The 23,171-nt window shown below is 42.6% G+C and overlaps 1 protein-coding gene across 1 annotated transcript in view; it reads left to right on the plus strand.

Annotated features, from left to right (window-relative positions):
- LOC138847802 (vomeronasal type-2 receptor 116-like) overlaps window positions 1–23,171 on the plus strand; it is a 59,822-nt gene that overhangs the window by 31,629 nt on the left and 5,022 nt on the right. The window contains exons 2-3 of the mRNA XM_070067612.1: window positions 15,772–16,063; window positions 17,292–18,098. Coding sequence (XP_069923713.1) covers window positions 15,772–16,063; window positions 17,292–18,098 — 1,099 coding nt within the window. The remainder of the gene's footprint in view (window positions 1–15,771; window positions 16,064–17,291; window positions 18,099–23,171) is intronic.

The raw sequence follows: 23,171 nt of genomic DNA on the forward strand, positions 1-23,171 counted from the left end.
TCTTGGCTTGGGGTGTTTTCTTTATTTGGAGGCATCACAGTGTTATCGTTGATCTTGTTCCCTTGATTTCTGTGTTTATTGCTTGACATGGTTAATTCTTTTCCCTCACTGTGAGGTGTTTTTTTTTTTTATATACTCTGTGTTAAGTGGACTGCCTGCTGTTGGAGGAGCCTTGGAGGCTTGAGATGGGTGTGGCCTGAGAGCTCTGCTTGGTTCTTCTGGGTTATGGGTGTGCAACGGTGACACCCTCAGGTTATGTGTGGTCAATCTCTCTCTCTCTATTTATTTATTTTATTTCTTCAGGGGGTAAGTAATACCGCATGGCACGGCTGTGCAGAATTGATGGTATTTAGCTTCCAATCTCTGGCTTCTACCCAAAGAGTCTGTGCAGGCTCTGTTTCTCCTCTGGACTCCCACTGGGTTGCCTAGGCTACTGTATTGTAGTGACTCAGTTCCTTAGCTCTCCCCTGTTGTTATGTAAATCCAGAGAGGGGGCCTGCTCTTTGTCTCTTGCAAACTCTTGGAAACTCTTGTAAGCCTTGCAGCCTTGCAACCTTTGCAAGGTTGGCAGAGAGAGAAACCCCCCACCTTTTTTTTTCCTTCTCTCCGGTAGTGAGTCTGGTGCACTTTCTGGCTCCCCTCTAGATTCTGACCCCCGTTTCCCCGCCAATGTCTTGGGTTATTGAGCTCACCTCCCCTTCCAGCGCCGATATGTGGACTCAGAGCCCTGGACGTCACAACTCTCCCTGCTGGTGTCTGTGTGACATGCACTCCCCTTCCTGCACTGGTGCGCAGACCCTGCTGCTCCCGCAGCTCGGCTTCCGCGCTGTGGGCAACCTTGTTCTCCCAGTAGGTCCTCCGATTCACAGCCACTAGATCCAGAAGAGTTTCCTCTGCAATATTTTCCTGGTCCTTTTTCTGAGGCTACCATAACTCCCCTTTTATTAAACTAAATTTTCCTGGAATATTGGTGCGTGCCCTCACTATTCTGCCATCTTGGCTCTGCCCCTCCCATCCACGAACTTCTAACTCATGGAGGTGGACACCACTACCTTGAGAATGTCCCTCCCTGTGTGTTCACTGTGCCTTTGGCAACAGGTGACATCTTCCAGCCAACAATTTGCCTTTTCAAATGTCTGCTTGGGAAAGAAAATAAATACAACACACACACAACTCATTTTTCTGTTTAATTCAAGCCAAAGAATCCAAGTAGCATGATTAGAAACAAAGAAATCATGTTATGAATATTTGAATCAATTTGTCCTTTTTATTCACAGGCAGAGTGGAGAGACAGAGAAAGAGACAGAGAGAAAGGTGTTCCTTTTTCGATTACTTTACCCTCCAATGGCTTCTGTGTCAGGCACACTGCGGCTGGTGCATCTGGCTGATCTGAAGCCAGGAGCCACATGCTTCTCCTGGTCTACCATTCTAGTGCAGGGCCCAAGGACTTGGGCCATCTTCCACTGCCTTTCCGAGAGAGAGCAGAGATATGACAGAAAGAGGAGCAACCAGGATGAGAATCCGAGGTGCCAGTGACACAGGCAGAGGATTAGCCTATAGAACGGAGTGTGGGCCTCTCCTTTTCCTCAATTATAAAAGCAGAGTGTATACCACAAAGAGTATGAATCTCCATATACCATTTGAATACCAAAGAGTACGGATATATTTCGTGAGTCACAAACAAGAGAATGATTGTATATGGGCAAACTGTCTCATGTAGCAGAACATTTCTTGCCATTGGGGAGTGGACCAGCAGATAGAAGATCTCCTCTCTCTCTCCCTCTCTCTCTCTCTCTCTCTCTCTCTCTCCCTTCTCTCTCTCCTTCTCCCCCCTCACCCCCCCTCTCTCTCTGCACCTACCTCTCTCTATGTCTGTCAAAGAAATAAAATCACTCTTTACAAACAATAGGTATCCTTTTTTGGTCATCTGCAAGGTGCCTTTTGAAATGTATGCTTGGGATAGAAAAGAAATAGAACACACACACACACAACTCATTTTTCTGTTGTATTCCAGCCAAAGTATCCAAGTAGCATCATGAGAAACTAAGACATCACACGTTGTGACTCTCTCCCCTTTTTCTGAATGCTCAACCCAGGGTGTAGATCACAAAGAGAGCACATCTCCATAGAACATTTGCATACCAAAATGTGTTGATAGGATTCACAAGAGTTACAAACACGAGAATGATTGTCTATGGGCAAACTGTCTCATGGAGCGGAACATGTTCCAAGGACTGCGTAAGTCTCAGTTCTTGATGGTGGCTTTTCCACAGAGACAATGGCAGCGCACAAAATTCTCATCCAGATACAGCAGAGGAGACAATCCTCCCAGCGGGTCACAGTTGGTGAGTTCTCTCTCTGTGGAGTGAACTTGGAGTCTCTTCTTTCAGCCACTAACAAGGCAAGTGCTAGGAGCCTTTCCACCATCTTCCCCAGCCAGCACAACGGGAGGGTCACTGGCAGCATTCCACCCCCACCCTCTCCCCCACCCCCACTCCAGCGAATCCGGAGCTCCACTTCTCCTCCAAGCATCTCCAGCTGGTGACAGTCTGGAGAGAGCCCACGGCATTTCTCCACAGCCCCCACACCCACAGTGTCCCCCTCATTCAGCAGGGCGTGAGGTCAGGGAGGTGGCAATCCCAGAAGGGGCAGGTGTCCATGGTCTTGCTGTCAGCTTGTCTGCAGTTTGTGTGGGGCCTGAGGGCTCCCAGGGGTGGGGGGCATCAGTGTTGGAAGAGACCTCTGCACGCCTTGGAGCCTGGCCTGGGGCGGGCCTTGAATGGAGGGGCTCCGGGCCCTGGGCTGGGAGAGGGAGAGGGAGGCAGAGGTCTGAGGGCAGAGCAGGCCAGGGGTTCCAGGCCATGGAGACTCAACTGGAACTCAGCTGGCAAGGATGCCTCTCCGGGTGAGGCTTGGGCATATGGGAGGAGCCCCGAGGGGTGGTGGATCTGTAGCTGTAGCGAGGGGTGAGGAAGAGGGTGTTTGGGTGGCCAGAGGAGCCGGCTCCTGGCGCTGCATTGACTGGGCGTGCCGACGGTGGCTGGGGGCCGTGGGGAGCACCAGCCACCATGTCTGCTCCCTGGGGAACGGCAGACCTGTCTTCCATTCTGATCTCCCAGGTGGGGTCAGCACCTGTGAGCAGGAGCCAGCGGGCCTGGGCAGGGAACCAGAGCCCCTCTGCTGCTGTCAGGACATGCTCAGGGACCACCACGACTACCACATGGCCCAGCGTGAGCTGCAGGGCTCTCCTTGGGGCCAGCACCAGGCCCTCAGCTCCCAGGCGAATCTGCAGCTCTGTTCCTGCTTCCAAGACCACCACAATCATCTGGGCGCTGGCACTCTGCAGGCCCTGGGGAGGAAAAGCCAGCAGTTAGGGCTTGTCGTGCAGTGGCTGGCAGGGCACAGGGCAGGGCACAGCCCCAACTGCAAACCAAGCCCCCAATCCAGCCCTGCATGGCCACCCAGAAACCTCACCATCCTGACACCCTCAGCGAGCTCAACCAATGGACTTTCCCTACCCCTTGGATCCCAACAAGTCACGTGGACCCCAAAACTTACCCTCGAGCTTCCACGGGGCACCGCTACAGCATGGCATGGACACGGCCCCATTCCTGGGCAGCTTCTGCACCTAGGGGAACACGGAGTGTGTTGAGGGGAGGCGGCTGTCCCGCAGGAGTCCCAGTAGAGGGGCATAGTTGCTCCCAGCGCGGAGGTGGCTGCAGGCCTGGGCATCCTAGAGAAAGTCCCTCCCCATTCCAGTCAGCCTTGGAAGGGGGAGCCTTTCCTAGTGGGGGCAGTCAGGTGAGAGCATAGAAAATGCCTTACCTGGCCTGGGACCCTGCTGCAGTCTCTGCCGTTTGGGGAGGTTGCCTTGTGTCCCGTGTGGCCTGCAGGAGAATGGGACTCGGTCAGCTGAGACCAGCGAGACCTGTTACACAAAGCCCCTAACTCATTGCAGCCCTGCAGCCCTGAGCCCATCCCAGTCCCCCAGATTCAACGCCCAATGCTGGGGCTGCCCGAATCCCTCTTCTCCCCTGAGGGTGGGGACTTCTGATCTGCCGAGGCCCATGTGGATATTATGAAAATAATGAGGATACTGAAGAAACAATACTCTCTGTTATCCAAATACACAATATATTTAAATATAAATATGTTGAGTGTTAAATTTCTAGGCAAATATAACTTATAAACTTTAACCAGTATACTAGTATTTTATGTGATATGAGTTTTACATGAGATTACTTAATTGATTACTTTTTAATGACTATTATCTTGTGTCTATTTCATAAACTATTTTATATTATTTTTGTTAAAAATATTTTCTAAAACTAAGTAATGATAGTCATTAATAATATTGAGCAATGATAATATTCTCTAATGGTTTAATTGCTTTGCTAATGAGTACACTGATCCCAGCATCTTTCACACTTACACAAATACTAAAACACTTGAATAAAACTTCCATTGTTCTTAAAAATGACAGTATTGAAATAAGGTAAATAAGGTAAACATTCTAAACATTATGGCAAATCATTTCCACCAAGTTGAATCATAGAAATTTTAATATATTGAAGTCTATTAAGATAATCTGCTTATCTAAATCATTTTTAGATGTCAATTTATAGAAACAGAGGGAAGCATACTTTTAGAATTCTCTACATAACATCTAAAGTAAAGCAAACATATATTTTAAATAGAGATGCAGCTCAGGGGCATGGATGGCCTTGGCCAGGGCTTATAGACTACTTGACTGCCTGTATCCTGTGTGTCCCCAGCTCACTGTGGGAAGGCTCACCTCTGTTGAGACTGGCTACCAAGTGTTCCCAGGCATGAGTATGCTCTCTATAACATCTAAATCAGTGTTTACTTTTTCTCAAGGACAGGGATGAGAGTAGATATCCTTCCTGCACACCATGAGATGGTCAGGGCAAGTCTTATTCTGACCACACCATGCTCATAGTGCCGTGCTCTCTTCCAGAGTTGCCTCCCACTTCACCCACTTATCCTGTCATGTGGTCCCCCAAAGGCCATCTTGTCATATATCTGGGTCTTTCAGAAAGCAAATCCTCTCCAAATATCTCAGTGCAAGCCCTTTTCCAATAAAAGGTCCTGTGCTCAGAAACTGTTGACCCAGAGAAAGCCCGTTGACAATCATAACTTAGGATATTGGCAGGCAGGAGGCTCCAATACTCAGGTAAGCTCAATAGGAGAGGAATAGAACCCTTGGACCTCGGGTACAGTCAGCCCTTCACACATCCTGGTGAAGAAAAGTCAGAACCATGCACAAGGACAATTCAAATCCTGGCATCAGGAGAGACAATGCACAGATGTTAACCTCCACACATCCTTTACAATTTATTTCCCAGTCACAGTGCAGAGCATCAGGGCTAGGGGTTTCCCTGACTTCCTGGGATGGAGAGGGATATAGCAATAAAAGGACACAGAGTTCTGACCTGCTCTGACCACAGAGACACATAGGCGAGGTCTCAGCACTGTGACTGACTTAGAAATCTCTCCCTTTGGCTTCGAGCTGTGTCCTTGTCTGGATCACCAGACTGTGACATGCATTCTGTAGGCTGTGGGCTTCCTGTTCACTTTCCCTGTGAAACTAAGAGATTTAAATCTTAGTGTGCATTTGACAGAATAAATAACAAGAGGGGCTGAGAATTCAAACCCCTTCACTGGTATAGTCACAAAATACCCACCATACTGCTGCACCTGATTGGATGTGGTGAAGCATAGGAGTCTAGCACTCAATTCAAATCTCCCAAGAATGTGCCAGGAACCAATTACATAATCAAATCAAGCTACCTACCAGGGTCTGTATTCGCTTTTCCAGGGTTCTTAAAGTAGACCCACTTCATAGTCAAAGTGGAAGTTCTCTCCTCTCATCAGAGAAAGGTACCTCCTTCTTTGATGGTCCATTCTTTTTGCTGAGATCTCACTCATACAGATCTTTTATTTAGGTCATTTTTTGCCAAGTGTCTTGACTTTCTATGCCTGAGAAACGCTCATGGGCTTTTTAGCCTGATCTGAATGCCATAAAGGCTGAGTCTGAGGCCAGAGTATTATTTAGGACTCTGCCATTTTATGAGTCTGCTGTGTATCCCACTTCCCATGTTGGATCACTCTCTCCCTTTTAATCTATCAGTTATTAGCAGACACTGGACTTGTTTATGTGATCCGTTTGACACTTAACCCTATCAAGGTGATCAATTATGAACTGATCACTTTGAATATTAAGATGGCATTGGTACATGCCACCTTGATGGGATTGAATTGGAATCCCCTAGTACATTTCTAGCTCCACCATTAGGGGTAAGTCCAAGTGAGCATGTGCGAAATATACATCTACTCCCTCTCTTATTCCCAGTCTTATATTTAACATGGATCAATTTTCAGTTAAATTTAAATACCTAAGAATAATTGTGTGTTAATTAAAGAGTTCAATCAATGGTATTAAGTAGAATAAAAAATACTAAAAGGAATAGAATAGTAAGTTGTTCCTTGACAGTCAGGACAAGGGCTGATCAAGTCATTGTTTCTCATAGTATCTGTTTCACTTCTACATTTTTCCTTTTAGGTTCTCAATTAGTTGTCACAGATCAGAGAGAATATATAGTATTTATCCCTTTGGGACTGGATTATTTCATTCAGCATGATGTTTTTCAGATTCCTCCATTTCGTTGCAAATAACTGGATTTCATTTTTTTCAATGCTGTATAGTGTTCTATAGAGTACAAATTCCATAATTTCTTTATCCAGTCTTCTGTTGATAAGCATTTAGGTTGATTCCATGTCTTAGTTATTGGGAATTGTGCTGCAATAAACACTGAGGTTCAGACACCCCTTTTATTTGCCAGTTTTATTTCCTTTGGGTAAATTCCAAGGAGTGGGATGGATGGGTCATGTGGTAGAGCTATATTCAGGTTTCTGAGGAATCTCCAAACTGACTCCCATAGTGGGTTTACCAGTTTGCATTCCCATCAGCAGTGGGTTAATGTGCCTTTTTCCCCACATCCTTGCCAGCATCTGTTGTTAGTTGATTTCTGTATGTGAGCCATTCTAACCGGGGTGAGGTGAAACATCATTGTGGTTTTGATTTGCATTTCCCTGATTGCTAGTGATCCTGAACATATTTTCATGTGCCTGTTGGCCGTTTGGATTTCCTGTTTTGAAAAATGTCTATTGAGGTCCTTGGTCCATCCCTTAAGTGGGTTGTTTTGTTGTTGTGGAGTTTTTGATCTCTTTGAAGATTCTGGTTATTAATACTTTGTCGGTTGCATAATTTGCAAATATTTTTTCCATTCTGTCAGTTGCCTCTTCACTCTCCTGACTGTTTCTTTTGCAGTACAGAAACTCTCAATTTGATGTTATCCCAATTGTTAATTCTGGCTTTGACTACCTGTGCTTCTGGGGTCTATTCTAAGAAATCTTTGACTGTGCCCATATCTTGGAGGTTTTCTCCAATGTTCTGTAATAATTTGAAGATGTCGGGTTGTTGATTTATATTTTTAATCCATGTTGATTAGATTTTTGTGTAAGGTGCAAGATAGGGGTCTTGCTTCATGCTTCTGCACATGGAAATCCAATTTTCCCAGCACCATTTATTGAACAGAATGTCCTTGCTCCAGGAATTGGTTTAGCTCCTTGATCAAATATAAGTTGACTGTAGATGTTTGGATTGATTTCTGGTGTTTCTATTCTGTTCCATTGGTCTATCCATCTGTTTCTGTACCAGTACCATGCTGTTTTGACTATAACTGCTCTGTAGTATGTCTTGAAATCTGGTATTGTGATGCCTCCGGCTTTGTTTTTGTTGTACAAGATTGCTTTAGCTATTTGAGGTCTCCTGTGTCTCCATATGAATTTCAGCACCAGTTTTTCCAGATCTGAGAAGAATGTATTCGGTATTTTGATTGGTATTGCATTGAATCTATAAATTGCTTTTGGGAGAATGGACATTTTGATGATATTGATTCTTCCAATCCATGAGCATGGGAGATTTTTCCATTTTTTGGTATCTTCTTCTATTTCTTTCTTAAGGTTTTGTAATTCTCATTGTGGAGATCTTCAACATCCTTGGTTAAGCTTATTCCAAGGTATTTGATTGTTTTTGTGGCTATTGTGAATGGGATTGATCTTAGAAGTTCTATCCCAGTTGTGGCATTGCCCGTGTATACAAAGACTGTTGATTTTTGTGCATTGATTTATATCCTGTTACTTTGCCAAACTCTTCTATGAGTTCCAATAATCTCTTAGTAGAGTTCTTTAGATCCCCTAAGTAAAGAATCATATCATCTGCAAAGAGGGATAGTTTGACTTCTTCCCTCCCAATTTATATCCCTTTAATTTCTTTTTCTTGCCTAATGGCTCTGGCTAAAACTTCCAGAAGTATATTGAATAGCAGTGGTGAGAGTGGGCATCCCTGTCTGGTACCAGAACTCAGTGGAAATGCTTCCAACTTTTTCCCATTCAATAGGATGCTGGCCATGGGTTTTTTCATAAATTGCTTTGATTGTATTGAGGAATGTTCCTTCTATACCCAGTTTGCTTAGAATTTTCATCATGAAAGGGTGTTGTATTTTATTAAATGCTTTCTCTGCACCTATTGAGATAATCATATGGTTTTTCTTTTGCAGTCTGTTAATGTGGTGAATCACATTGATGTATTTGCGAACACTGAACCATCCCTGCATACCAGGGATAACTCCCACTTGGTCTGGGTGGATGATCTTTCTGATGTGTTGTTGCATTCTATTGGCCAGAATTTTATTGAGGATTTTTGTGTCTATGTTCATCAGGGATATTGGTCTGTAATATTCTTTCAATGCTGCATCTTTTTCCGGCTTAGGGATTAAGCTGATTTTGGCTTCATATAAAGAATTTGGGATGATTCCCTCTCTTTCAATTGTTTTGAAGTTTGGGAAAAAATGGAATTATTTCCTCTTTAAATATCTGGTACAATTCAGCAGTGAATCCATCTGGCAAATTCATATAAGGGATTTCTCATCCCCGAATTCGGAATCAAGTCTTCTTCCCTCACTCAAGAGAGGTGACACTTTGGAGACACCATTTGGGCAGATGGCCTTGACCTAATGAGTCAAAGAAGTCCCCCACTAAGCACAGGACATACATATGATCTGATACATCACTGTCTGTTTGTATAATGTAGGGAACCCCCTGCATAATGCCATCAGCCACTGAGGTGCTAGGAATTGTTTTGTTTTGGCAGCAGTGCTGTGGGTTTCTTTCCTTTGTCTAGAGTTGGCATGGCATGCCACTCTTAAGTGCTCAAACATGGGAATGGTACCCCCTGTCAGAAACCCACACAGATTACCAAACATAATGAATCTGTGAATTATAAGAGCCTGTCACTCCAGGCCTCTGCCTCCAGGCAACAGTTGATGACTTGGGGAGAGAACTCTGACAGTGAAATGACATGACAGCAGACAACACAGCAATGCGTAGTCAGCCACTCCCCAAATACCCATGGGATGAACTTAGATGACCTCAAAGCAATAACCCATGTGAAGTCATCCCATCTGTACCCAGTGAGTATCCCCACATTTGTGGCAGTCCCCAGGCACCCCAGGCTCTCAGGGCAGCTGCTAGAATCCATCCCACCTGCATGTTTGCTGTTAATGTAGGAACAGACACAGAATTCAGGGCCTGGATTCTAATGCCAGTAAATGACCTTACTATGCTAAAGAAGCCTTCTCAAGAGTCAGGTCCCAACTCTCTCTCTTTTGAACAGATGCTCACACAATGGGCAATGAACATTCAAACTCATTTTGACTGGGTTACACTGCTCAAAGCATGTTTGTCAAGACCATAGTCCTTACAGTGCACAGGAAGAGGCTGTAACTGTGGCAAGGAATAATGCTGCCTATGGAATTTGCAGTAACCTCTGATATGCTTACAGGACATGGCACCTACATATATCCTCTTGAACAGGCCTGCATTGGAGTAGGTGCCTATTTTGATCAGGTTAGAGATTTGGCACTTAGAACCATAAACTATAAATCTTCCTAATTATAGTCAGCTCTTTAGAAACCTAGTTCAAGGCCCAGGCAAATCGTTCCCTGATTTCCTCACCAGAGTCTTGGAGGCAGTACAGAAAAGATTGCCACTTGGTCCTGATCAAGACAACTTGGTCAAACAATTAGCTTGGGAAGGTGCTACCAAAGAGGCAAACGTTGCAATTGCCCCTATCTGTAATGAAAGCCTTTCTTCATTGGATGGTAGCTAAAAAGGAGGTAAACCCTGCTGATACACCATATAATCCCTAACTGCATCCATTAACATACTGAACACAAGGAAGTCTAATTATCCTCCAATTTGTTGGGGATGTCAGGAAACAGGACACCTACAGCAAAACTGCCCAACTACTGACAGGGCAAGCCCAAAACACTGTGTTCCAGATTTTAAAAAGGCTTTCACTGGGAAAGATATTGCAAGACCAAGCCTTTAAACTCCCAGTGGGGCAGCCTTCGGCCCAGCAGGTAAGTGGGAGTTCCACCACCATTAACTGGTCGATGCCCATCTTCAATCTGAGGCAAAAATTGACCCTATACTTTGATGATATTGCCTTTTTGGGTTTAATTGATATGGGGGTGGATTCCACTGTCTTAAAAGCTAGGAATGCAAGGAAAATGCACCATTGGAAGAAAATTCCCTTGGCCCAACCTCCAAGGCATTGGAGGATTAAAATTGGCTGATCAGGTCATCACGCCTGTAACTTGGTGAGATGACTGTGGAGATACAGGAACCATCTTTCCACTAATTGCTGAGGTTTCCATGACCTTATGGGGGAGAGATGTTCTCTCACAAATGCAAGTGGTTCTTACTGTGGATCACAAATCTCCATGAGCCAACAGCTTTGATGGAGAGCCTACAAGTAAGATTCACCCCCATAGAACACACTTCTCACCTCGTACAAAAGCCAGGCCCAATCCCCATTGAATGAGAAAAAACAGGAAACATCTAGGTAGAGCAGTAGCCAATATTACAATCCAAATTTGGCATCCTTAGAGAATTGGTGCAGGAACAATTGGAAAAGGGACACATAGAGCCCTCCACTAGCCCTCATAACATGCCCAATTTTCTTACTTTTGATTACTTTGATTCCCAAAGGGTCATCCCAGCTTATAAACACTGGGGATCCTCTCCATCCCAGACCCCAGCCCCTGTGGTTAGGTGGAAAGACTCACTGACTGGAGAATGGAAGGGACAACACCCTCTGCTAACAAAGGGCTGAGGATATGCTTGTGTCTTTCCAGAGAATGAGAGACAGCCTTTTTGGGTACCAGCAGAAACATCAAGGCTGCAACTGATAGTCAACCAGAACCAGCTGAGCAATTGAGAATCTGCCTTGTTAGCAGATGCACCTGGCACTGATTGTAAAGCTGATGCCCTATCATCCTACCCTGCCCACAGCCACATCTGCTGCTGCTTTATACCCCACTTAGCTCAGGTCAGCCACTCAAATGGCCCACAGCCTGTGTGTGGTCATGCCATTCCTGATTACCATTGTTCCTCATTCCTACCCCCATCTGAGCAAGCACTCCTGTGGTCTCCCATTTTGAGGGCTGGTTAGTCAATGATGGGTAAGATCCCCTGGGGACAACCTAAGAGAGGCACAGCCACCTAGGGAGACCACATGGAAAGGGTCAACAATGGTATTTTCAAGGATCATGTCTCCCATTGCTCAAAAATAAACAAAAAGGGGGAAATGTGGTGGAATAAGAAGGCCATGTCAAGATGCCCATGGCAAGTGAGTGTCAGTTACTCAGGAATGGCTTCAGAACCCACCTGGCAATGGAGCCTGTCTGGCAACAGGCTGAGATTGGTTAGGGCATAAACCACCCCTTGACCAGATTGGCTGCCTTGGCTATATAAGCTGCTGTAACAACTGAAATAAATGAGTCTGCAGGCTGCTCACCTCTGGCCTGTTTTCACCCAACCACTGGTGTCTGTGTGGTGACTCTGCGCCTCTTGTCCCCACTGCACTCCTCTCAGAACGAATCCACAGCAACATGGATTTGTCTGGATTTTATTCTACATTATCTGAATCCATCATTTATATGTAGAATAGATTTAGTAACTCATGGGACATACAGATTAAATTAGTTGAAGAGATTAAAGTCTAGGAAAAAGGCAAATATCCATATGTAAAAAACTCAGAGCTTATTACACCATCTAATTTCTTTTTTTACTTCTGAAAAGTCTATGGATAGATTTGTATTTGTTGAACCAAAATTGAGCTAGAATTTCATTTACTGTACTTACATAGAATTTTAAAATAAACCTACCACTATATGTGTGACCTACACAAAAATCATAGGGACCTGTAAACCCATGTTTGCATATGTTATTGAAGAATTAGATATAGCTTTCATAAATATATAACCAAATCTTTGGGATGAGTTGCAAAGAGCCCATACCCTAGCCACCCTTGAAATACATCATACACCTCTCTTGATTGTGTTAAGAAAATTCCCATTTCATTAGGAGGGTTCATGGAAAGACACTTCTCGTCATTTGAACCTATGACATGGTGGCCACAAAAATCAAACAACAAAAACTAATTTCAACCAAAAAGAAACATTGAGGATAGGGAGATTGAGGAAAAATGAGGACTGCTGAGTACACATCCACCTCCCACTTCTCATCTGATGGCTCTCTCTCTTTCCAATTATGCCTGTCCTTCAGCTTCAACAACTTCCAAGGAAAAGCCCATTTGCAAACATTACTGGAGATGAAGAATCCTCCTATGATCACAGCACTGTATGGCATATCATGATATCCAGAGTGTGTGTATTTTCCTCTGGGTCTTGGGTTGTTGGCTAAAATTGGAGAGTTTTCCTGCAAGAGTGTACATGACCAAGGCTTGGTCATCAAAATGCAGAGATGATAGAATGGCCTCCTGCATTCAAGGAGGTGTCATTCCAAGAGAAGAATTAGAGGGTGAGGTGAGAGGAGATGAAGTATGAAATTTTAAATATGCATTCAATTCTCATTTCACATGTATGCATACAATACAATGTTTCTCACACATGTCATCAGCAAATGCACAACTTTCTATCAGCAGCTGAGAGAAAATTAGGAACAAAGCTAACACATGGGTTAGAAGCAATTTAAGATAAAAGAAGCACGCAAACACACACACACACACACACACACGCAAAACACAGGTGCTGTATATATTCCTATATACATTCTGAAGAGCTTAATTATATGGTGCAAAACTTTACTGTATTTTGAAGCATATTGAACACAATTAGATTACATAAGATTATATATAAGTGTAAATGCAGGAATGAACTACTGCCCTTCTCTGGATATACATATTTGCAATTCATGAAGACTGTTTCTCCATTAAAGTACTACAGGCCTGGGAGAGATATTAGGCACAGCCATGAAGAGCATTCCTGAGGTACATATAGGGTCATAAGTGGTGAATGTGACCCTTCACCTTCTTCATACAGAATTATTTGACATGATGAAACTGAGTATTTTTTTATTCCAGCACTAATTATTTCTACAATTGCCAAAACCATGAAAATACTAGACTAACCTAACAACTCTTGGCCCGTGTGCATGAAAGTTTACATAGCTCTGTCCCAGCAATGCCCTAGGGAGGAATGAGAGTCAAAAGCATGTTTTTCCAAAGCAGTTTTTCTCCTTAATGGAGAGTAGCAGGTGCATAGCCTCAGGGTGGGGTGATGCTATGAGTTCCTGATTGGGACAGAAATGAAACAAAGTAAATATATAGAAACCAGAGCTGATCTGATCACAGGGACATTAAGGCAAGGCCTCAGCCCTGTGACTCCCTTTGAAATGTCTTCCTTGTGATTTGGGTTGTGTCCCTGTGTGACTCAATAGACTAGCACACACTGTCTACAGGTTTAGTGCATATAGCTATACTGGGATCAGCTTTGCCCTACACAGAGCTCTATTCTCCCTGCAGTTCCTCAGAGAACTGAGATAGAAGACATAATCCAGACCATTTTCTCCTAATATCAACAGAGATTTGGGCCTTTAACTTTACGGTGGGTTCACTTGACATGCTGTTTTCAGTGATTTTTGTCAACCTACTCCTGAATCCTTTATACAGTTCACAGGACATACCTCCCAGGAACTGTTATAATTCCATGAGACCAAGTGTCTACAGAGATGGAGACCTGGTACTGGGTGGGTTTTTCCCCCTTTACTTCCTGGAACCAGAATCAGACATGATCCAGTTATCTTTTTTATCCAGGCCAGTGGATAAGATGGCAGTTAATTGGTAAGTCCAACATTGAGTTATGTGTCAACTGTGCTTCGGACTGTCAGATTGTACTTGTGCTTGTATCTGTGAATGTTTAATTGTACTTGAGAATTCTAAAGAATAAATATACAGAAGTTGCAGGAATGCAGATAAGAGAGGGCTGGAGTTCCTTCTGTTCTTTTGCTTTTCACAACCTTCCCTTTCCATTTTCTGCTTGCTCTCCACTACTGCAGAGTGAGAAATGGACATTTTGTATTCACTCTATTGATATCAGCAAGAAACATTTCAATTTAATGCTCCTAACTTCCATTCAAATAAGTAAAAGTAAGTATGGAACAGTCTTCAGTGTCAGATTTTTTGATGGGTCTACTTAGTGTATAACAAGTAAGCCCTGTTTATGAAATAAAAAACTTTTTGAATCAACCATTCATTGAATAGAACAAAATTTGACTATTTTAGGTAAAAAAAAAGTTTCAAATTTTGTATGTAATAATAATACAAAATTGTATGAATCTTGAGAATAAATGTACTAACCTTAAATCAAACATTGCATTTTAGAAATTGCATAAACATATTTCATGAATTTAACATATTGAAATGACAATCTATAAAGCTCAACATTCAAACACATGAATCAATGCACCTAAACAACAGACAATTGCATAAATTTATGAAATTCCACATAAACTATTGACAAGTATGTATTTCTTGACATTGAAATTATGGATGAATTGTAAAAATAAGGAAAAAAATTTCCAAGAAGAGGAGCAAAGGTATCCATTGTGTGAAAAGAAAACATTCATAACACTCTAGGACAGCTAATATTTGAGAGCCATTACTAAATCCCAAGAACTCATAATTTTGCTTAAGCTTTATAGAAACATGCAGAGAATGTTAAAGAATAAAATGTGAAATGTTAAAAGAGATTTCAGTGAATGAGGAAAACAGTGAATAAAAATAAAGTGAACCTTGTAAATATTCTAACAATTTGACCTTCTTAATAAAATGCTCATTTTCAAGGAAAATATATTTGAATGAAAATGCTTCTGTGAGTGTTGGTATAGTAAGTGGAAAATTACAGAAAGGGTTCACAAAAATGGCTTTGGTGAATAGATTAGAGATGTTGAAAAACACTTGGGTAACTGACAAGCCAGATGGTGTTCAACTATTTTAGAAGTTACTGAAAAGAGAGATGCTTGTCTCTTGCTTTCCATCCCTAAGTAGAAGTGTAATCCCATGTTGGGACACATCAAGGCTTTCCTGAAGGGTTCAGGAAGGTGAATGTGATCATGGACAAAGTTTGCTTCAGAGGAGTCCAATGGCCATTCCATGATCTTCTAGAACCCTTGAGACTTCACTCAGACCTCTTCCACGTGCCAGAGCTGAGGCACCACTGAGTGCCAGCCTGAGTCTGGCCATTGCTGCTTCAGGGCATGGCTGTGGTGTTGATCTGAATTCCATGGTCTCTCCCTTCTCTCTGACCCTGCTCCACTCTTTAGGTGGCTGTGGAAGAACTACCAATACGTGCTGGCCTTCCGCTTTGCCATCCAGGAGATCAATAAGGACCCCCAGCTCCTCCCCAACCTGACCCTGGGTTTCCAGCTCTACAATTCTGTTACCAGTGGCCAGTTCACCCTGAGGAGCACTCTGCACTGGCTGACTGGAAAGCATTATCTCATCCCTAACTACACCTGCCAGACACAAGGCAAGACAGTTGCCTTCATTGCTGGAACCACATCAGCATTTTCGGCTGAAATTGGAACGATGTTGGAGCTGTACAAAACCCCACAGGTAAATGGGTTGTGACTTCAGGTGAGAAATATTTCCATCTGCCACCAGATCTGCCATACCTGAAGCAAGGGTCATTGGAAGCCACATGACATATACACTGTTAGTTGAAAGAGATTCTGGAGATCTCTTTTGGCTGTGAGAAAGGGAAGGAGCAGTGGAAGCTGAGAGCCTCCCCCCAGATCCAGCTTGGGCCAATGTATCCATCCCCACCTGCTGGGAATGTTGATTGTTGACTATTCACAGGAAATACCCACAGCACAGACATGTCCTAGGATGACTCCATGTTAGACATGTGTATATAAATCACTAGCCTGTGCTTTCATCTGGAGCACACAGAGGACCATGACAGTCCCAAAGTTCATCAAAGAGTGTTTGGTGCTGAGATGCATTTAGGTGAGATTCACCCTCTCCCTATCCCTATCCTGACTTCATCCCTATCCTGACTTCATCACATTCAGCAGATTCTTTCACAGGGCTCCCAGGTCACTTTCCATGTCAACACAGTGATTTAATCTTAAAGTGTGTTTGATAGACTGAGAAACAAAGAGAGACAGACAGTGTACACACATTCACTAGTTTAGTCACCAAATACCCACTATGGTGCTGGTGCTGTCTGTGTTGAGAATGAGGGACCAGCACTAAATTAAAATCTCAAAAATGGTTTCAGGAACCAAGTACATAATTTGATCAGCTGCCTCCAAGGGTCTGCAATTCCAGCATTCTTAAAGGACACCACTTCAAACAGGTAGCAATCTGTGCAAAATAACTTCAAGCTAGACTGGAATAGCTTAGGAAGATTCTGGTCTGAAAAGCAACTTTACCAAAACTCAGAGATGGTAGGTGAATGAATTATTCAAGGCAATTTAGGTTATGCTGTGAAAACAAATGAAATTCAAACTATGAAGTGATTAACAGAGTAAGGGGTTGTTTGTCTCAGAGGTAACATTTAACACCAGTTGCAGTGTGGGCTGCTCCCCACATGTGACATGCGGTGAGAAGTGAGAAAGTACAATGTCCTTGTCCAAAATCCTTGCTCTCTTCTTCCTTTGGATGAATATGAAGATACACAGGTATCTTATACATATTCTTTCATGCTATAAATGAGGATATGCATTTCTCCTCCTGAAAGCAATAGGCATTGAAGCATGGATTTCTCTAAGTCCAGATGGTAGAAATTGGCCTTCTTTACCTGCAAAAGTTAGATCATAATGGTTTTCTTTCTATTCAGATCACTTATGGCCCCTATGATCCCATGCTAAGTGAGAGAGACAAGTTTCCATCGCTCTATCAGATGGCCACTAGTGACAACTCTCTGATCTGTGGAATGCTCTCATTGCTGCTCCATTTTGGCTGGATTTGGGTGGCGATCTTTGTATCTAATGATCTGAAAGGAGAGCAGTTCCTTCAAGATATTTTAGCCGAGATGGTAAAGAAAGATGTCTGCTTGGCCTATGCAATAAAGCTCCCTGACACTAAGAAAAGGTATAAAAAAACTGAAATATCTTTCCTAGCGGAGATCCGAATTTCATCAGCAAATGTGCATATTCTATATGGTGATGTGAGGAGTCTCTACACCATGGAAATTCTAAGCAAATACTATTTAACCCTGGGGAAGGTGTGGATCATGGCTGCAAAGTGGGAGATTGTTCTGCTCGAGACACAACAGATGCTGCACTCTTTCCATGGAGGCTTCTCATTTTCACATTACAAGGAAGAAATCCCTGGCCTCAAACATTTTGTCAAGACAGTTGACCCTTCCCACTACCCAGAAGATTTCTTCCTCAGTCAACTATGGCTTCATGCTTTTCACTGCATACCTCCTGGGTCACTTTGTGGAACAATTGGAGTCTGCCCACCAAATGCTTCCTTTGAGTTTTTCCCGGGACACATTGGCATGCTGACCATATCTGACTCCAGCTATTTCATCTACAATGCTGTGTATGCAGTGGCCCAAGCTCTCCATAAGATGCTTTCAGAGCAAATAGAAAAGGGATCTCCAGCAGATGCAGCTCAACCTAGGATTCTTCCATGGCAGGTAAACATCTCCCAGAACAGGACATGCATTGAACACCTGCTGGCATCCTCAGGTATTTTTATTGCAAGTCCACATGTACATGTTTTCATGTTGAGATTGCCATGATCAGGTATAATGGAGAGTGGGTTCTTTCACAACAGACTGGGCATAGATACATCTGTAATAGTTATCTGTGTGTGGAGGATTTGTTATCTGCTATTGAACATTTTAAAAAACAATTTCTGCTATGGAACATGTTGAAAGTATTTAAAGACAGTATATATGCTAAGAATTGCACATAAATCTACAGATAAATGAGTTTTTGTTGTATCACACTCATAATCAACACCCAAATTCAGTGCATAGCATTACTAGTATCCCAAAGGAGCTCAGTATCCCCAACTCAATTTTTTTAACATGTGAACTCAATTTTTTTAACATGTGAAAGAGGAGAATATTGTCATTAACATGATATGATACAGTGAAGCAATATTAATATTATATAGCCAATGATATGACATCCACACATTTTTATACTCTATATATTAACTAGCACAAATAAGACAAAAACTGATATTTTTTAGGTCTGGCTTATATAATTTACTGTAATGATCTCCAATTTTAAATCTCAAGTATTCTTTCTTATGGTTGAATAATATTCCACTATACATATATATATATATATGTATATGTGCATGTATTATATATATGTACATGTATGTATATATGTATGTGTATATGTCACATTTCCTCATCCAGTCATCAGTTGATGGACATCTAGATGATTCCACATCTTAGCTAATGTGCATTGAGCTGCTATAAACATGGGAGTATAGGTGATTACTTCATGTGCTGATTTCATTTCCTTTGAATACATTCCCAGGTGTGAACAGCTGGACCATATGGTACAACTAGTATTGGTTTTCTGATAATCACTCTACTATCTTCCATTATGGTTGTACCAGCTTACAATCTTTTCCATCACAATTTATTGAGGTACTTATTTTCCAGATCCTCTCCAGGCTTTGTTATTTTTCACATTTTGGATAATATTCATGCTATGTGGGGTGGAGTGAAATCTCACTGTAGTTTTTATTGGCACTTCCCTAATGGTTAGTGGCCTGAGCATCTTTTCATGTTTCTCTTAGCCATTTGTATTTCATCCTTTGAAAAATGCCCGTTCATGTCTTTGGTTCATTTCTTTTTTTTAAAGATTCATTTATTTATTTTAAAGTCAGAGTTACACAGAGAGAGGAGAGGCAGAGAGAGAGAGAGAGAGAGAGAGAGAGACATCTCCAATCCGATGGTTCACTCTCTGGTTGGCTGCAATGGCCGGAGCTGTGCCAATCCAAAGCCAGGAGCCAGGAGCTTCTTCTGAGTTTTCCATGCAGTGCAGGGGCCCAGGGACTTGGGCCATCTTCTACTGCTTTCCCAGGCCATAACAAGAGCTGGATTGGAAGTGGAGCAGCCAGGTCTCCAATCAATGCCATTTGTGATGCTGGCGCTTCAGGCCAGGGTATTAACCTGCTGGACCACTGCACCGGCCCAAGTTCATTCCTTACTAGGAATGTTGTTAATGTGGTTGTTAAGTTTCTTGAACTCCCTCTACAATCTGGAGATTAGTACTTTATCAGATGAATATTTTACAAATATTTTCTCCCATTCTGTAAGTTGTATCTTCACTTTGATGAATGTGTCTTTTGTAATCCCATGCGTCTATTGTCACCTTTATTGCCTGTATTTTTGGGGTCTTATCCAAGTAATTATGCACATGTCCTGCAGTGATTCCCCAGTGCTTGCCTTTGTAGTTTGATGGTTTTTGGTTTTAGGCTTAGATCCTTGAAAAATGATGAATTAATATTTGTATAGGGTGTAAGGTAGCAATCAGATTTCAAATCTCCTCATGTGGAAATCCAAATGTCTGCATTTGCTGAAGAGACTGTCTTTTCTCTAAGGAGTGAATTTAGCTCCACGTAACATTTTCAATTCAGACTCTATAATGACAGATCATAGAAGAATAATGTTTCTCACCGTACAATGAAATGCTGCAAAATATCTTAATACAGCTCATTACAAGGACTAGGAAGAAGGTAATGATCAAAACTATATTTTCTTTTGGAATGATTGCAAAGCCAGGAAATATGGACTATGGTGTCTCCCACAGCAGATATCTCCTCTATAATGCTGTACGCTGTAGCCCATGCCCTCTGTGAGATGCTGATGGGGAAAATAGAAGTGGGGTCAATGGCGCCGGCGCCGCAGCTCAATAGGCTGATCCTACGCCTAGCGGCGCTGGCACACGGGGTTCTAGTCCCAGTTGGGGTGCCAGATTCTGTCCCGGTTGCCCCTCTTCCAGGCCAGCTCTCTGCTGTGGCCCGGGAGTGCAGTGGAGGATGGCCCAAGTGCTTGGGCCCTGCACCCCATGGGAGACCAGGAGAAGCACCTGGCTCCTGGCTCCTGCCTTCGGATAGGCGTGGTGCACTGGCCGCAGTGCCCTGTCCACAGCAGCCATTGGAGGGTGAACCAATGGCAAAAGGAAGACCTTTCTCTCTCTGTCTCTCTCTCTATCTCACTGTCCACTCTGCCTGTAAACAAAAAAAAAAAAAAAAAAATAGAAGAAGTGGGGCCAACGTTATATCATAAAATGACTCTAACCCAGGAAGTGATGTCATACAGAAAACCTGACACAAGCAGTCAGGAGGGGCTGTGAACCTATTATTATATACAAGATCACTAAGCATGCACATAAGCACAGGGTACACCCACTGGGATATACATGGATTTGTCTGGATTTTAACTCTGGCTCACATAAATCTAATACCCATTGTAGAACACAATTAGGAACGTCTCCATGCATGTACAGGAAAATATACTGATCAAATTATTTAGTAAATCAAATAAATTTAATGTCTCACAGAAGAAATACATATAATCTATACTATATATTTATATGTAAATGGACATCAGCATGTTTACTTGTCTATGTAACTTCTGTGTTCATGTACAATAATAATTGACATATCAGCTGTGATTTGGTAGCCTCATAATTAGAAAAGTAAGTATATTGGCCAAGAATGTTTACAAAGATAAGATTATTGTTATGTATGAAGTTCTTGGTTCACGTTAGTGAAGACATGATGATAGTTGTTTAAAGAATTGGTCATCCCACAAAGGCATCAGGAGACTCAGAAAGTAAGGGCTAGTACACACTGTTCAGATCATAACTACCATCAGGGTATTCTTAATTATCTTTTTGGTTATAAAATATTTCCCCTATCATCTCAAGAGGTACCTGTATTCTCAACAAAAAAGAGTCAAAGTGCAGAGAGTCAAATAAAAATCTTGCATATTACTGTTAAAATCCACTGAGGTGAAATTGCTATACAAATGGACCTGCACATACAAAACATACATATTTTTAAAGTTTAGAACTATCAGGTTCAGCCAGGGATGTACAAGCAGACTTTGCAAAATGTTTATTAAGAAAAATTATCCTTGGATTTCTAATTCGTTTAACCAAGTCACTGTGCGAGAGGGAGACAGAGAAAGAAAGAGAAGGCAGATTTTGCATCTGCTGATTCACTCCCCACTGGTTGCAAGGACCAGGACTAGGCCAGGACAAGCCAGGATAAAGGAGCTTCAACCATGTCTCCCATGTGAGCGCAGGGGCTCAAGCTCTTGGACCCTAATCTGCTGCTTTCCCAGGCACATTAGCAGAAAGCTGAATCAGTGGTAGAACAGCTGGAATTTGAACCAGCACTCAAAGGGTTGCTGGGCACTGTGCACAGTGGCTTCACCTGCTGCACCACAAGGTCAGCTTAAATTTTGTTAAATTAAAGAGAAATTTACTGATATAAAAGAACAGATTTCATGTATTTCATTGATACAATTCTGTTTTTTTTTTTTTTTTGACAGGCAGAGTGGACAGTGAGAGTCAGAGAGAAAGGTCTTCCTTTTGCCATTGGTTCACTCTCCAATGGCTGCTGCAGCTGGCGCGCTGTGCTGATCCAAAGCCAGGAGCCAGGTGCTTCTCTTGGTCTCCTATGGGGATGCAGGGCCTAAGGACTTAAGCCATCCTCCACTGCACTCCCGGGCCACATCAGAGAGCTAGACTGGAAGAGGGGCAACCGGGACGGAATCCGGCACCCAAACCGGGACTAGAACCCTGTGTGCCGGCACCACAGGCAGAGGATTAGCCTATTGAGCCTCAGTGCTGGCTCATTGATACAATTCTAAGAAGATAACCGTTGTTTTTTCCTTTCATATCTTAATCCCCTCTAATTCCTTTACTAATTTCCTTTTAATTTCAATTAACTTTAAATCACAGGTTTAATACCACACAAATCATAATGTTCCAGAAGTGAAAAGTAGAAATACCACAGCTATACAGGAATTTACACATGGGTCATAAACAAATCAAATCAAACCCAGAGATGTCAGTTTCATTTTTATACATTGTGGATTTTTTTCCATGCTATATTATGTAGTACCTATTACCAAAAAAACTATATGCTATTTTCTTTATGGAATTAGTACATTTCACAATGAATAATGGTATCCAGTTGCATCCATTATTTTGCCAAAGAACAGATATCATTCTTTTTGGGGGAATGGGTTAAACTTTTAGAAGTGTACTATCCTGTAGAACCATCACAACAATCAAGGTATTTCACATATAAAACGATGTTGTTCTCATGTGGAAGAACTAAGATGAGCTTTCCTAAACCTCTAACCAATTGTTCTTGGTCAGCCACCCTGTGGGGCACATCCTGTGATTTCTCTGTTTGGATTCAGATACTCCCCATCATTCTAATAGGGAAGAGGCAGAATTCTCATTACTTGAACCCACAATATGGGGACCATTCAGACAAAGTCAGGCTCCACCAAATAGACTCTGAAAATAGAGAGGAGGGGAGACAAGGATTTCTCAGTACATGTGCACCTCCCACCTCTAATCTGAATGTTCTATCCCTTTCCAATTGTGCCCCCCCTCCAGCTTCATCCACTTCTGAGGGAAATCCAATTTACCAACAGTGCTGGGGAGGATGTTTCCTTCCATGAAATGAGACACCGTATGGCACACTACGATATCCA

Source organism: Oryctolagus cuniculus (genome assembly GCF_964237555.1).
Source record: "Oryctolagus cuniculus chromosome 16 unlocalized genomic scaffold, mOryCun1.1 SUPER_16_unloc_1, whole genome shotgun sequence".
Classification (NCBI taxonomy): domain Eukaryota; kingdom Metazoa; phylum Chordata; class Mammalia; order Lagomorpha; family Leporidae; genus Oryctolagus; species Oryctolagus cuniculus.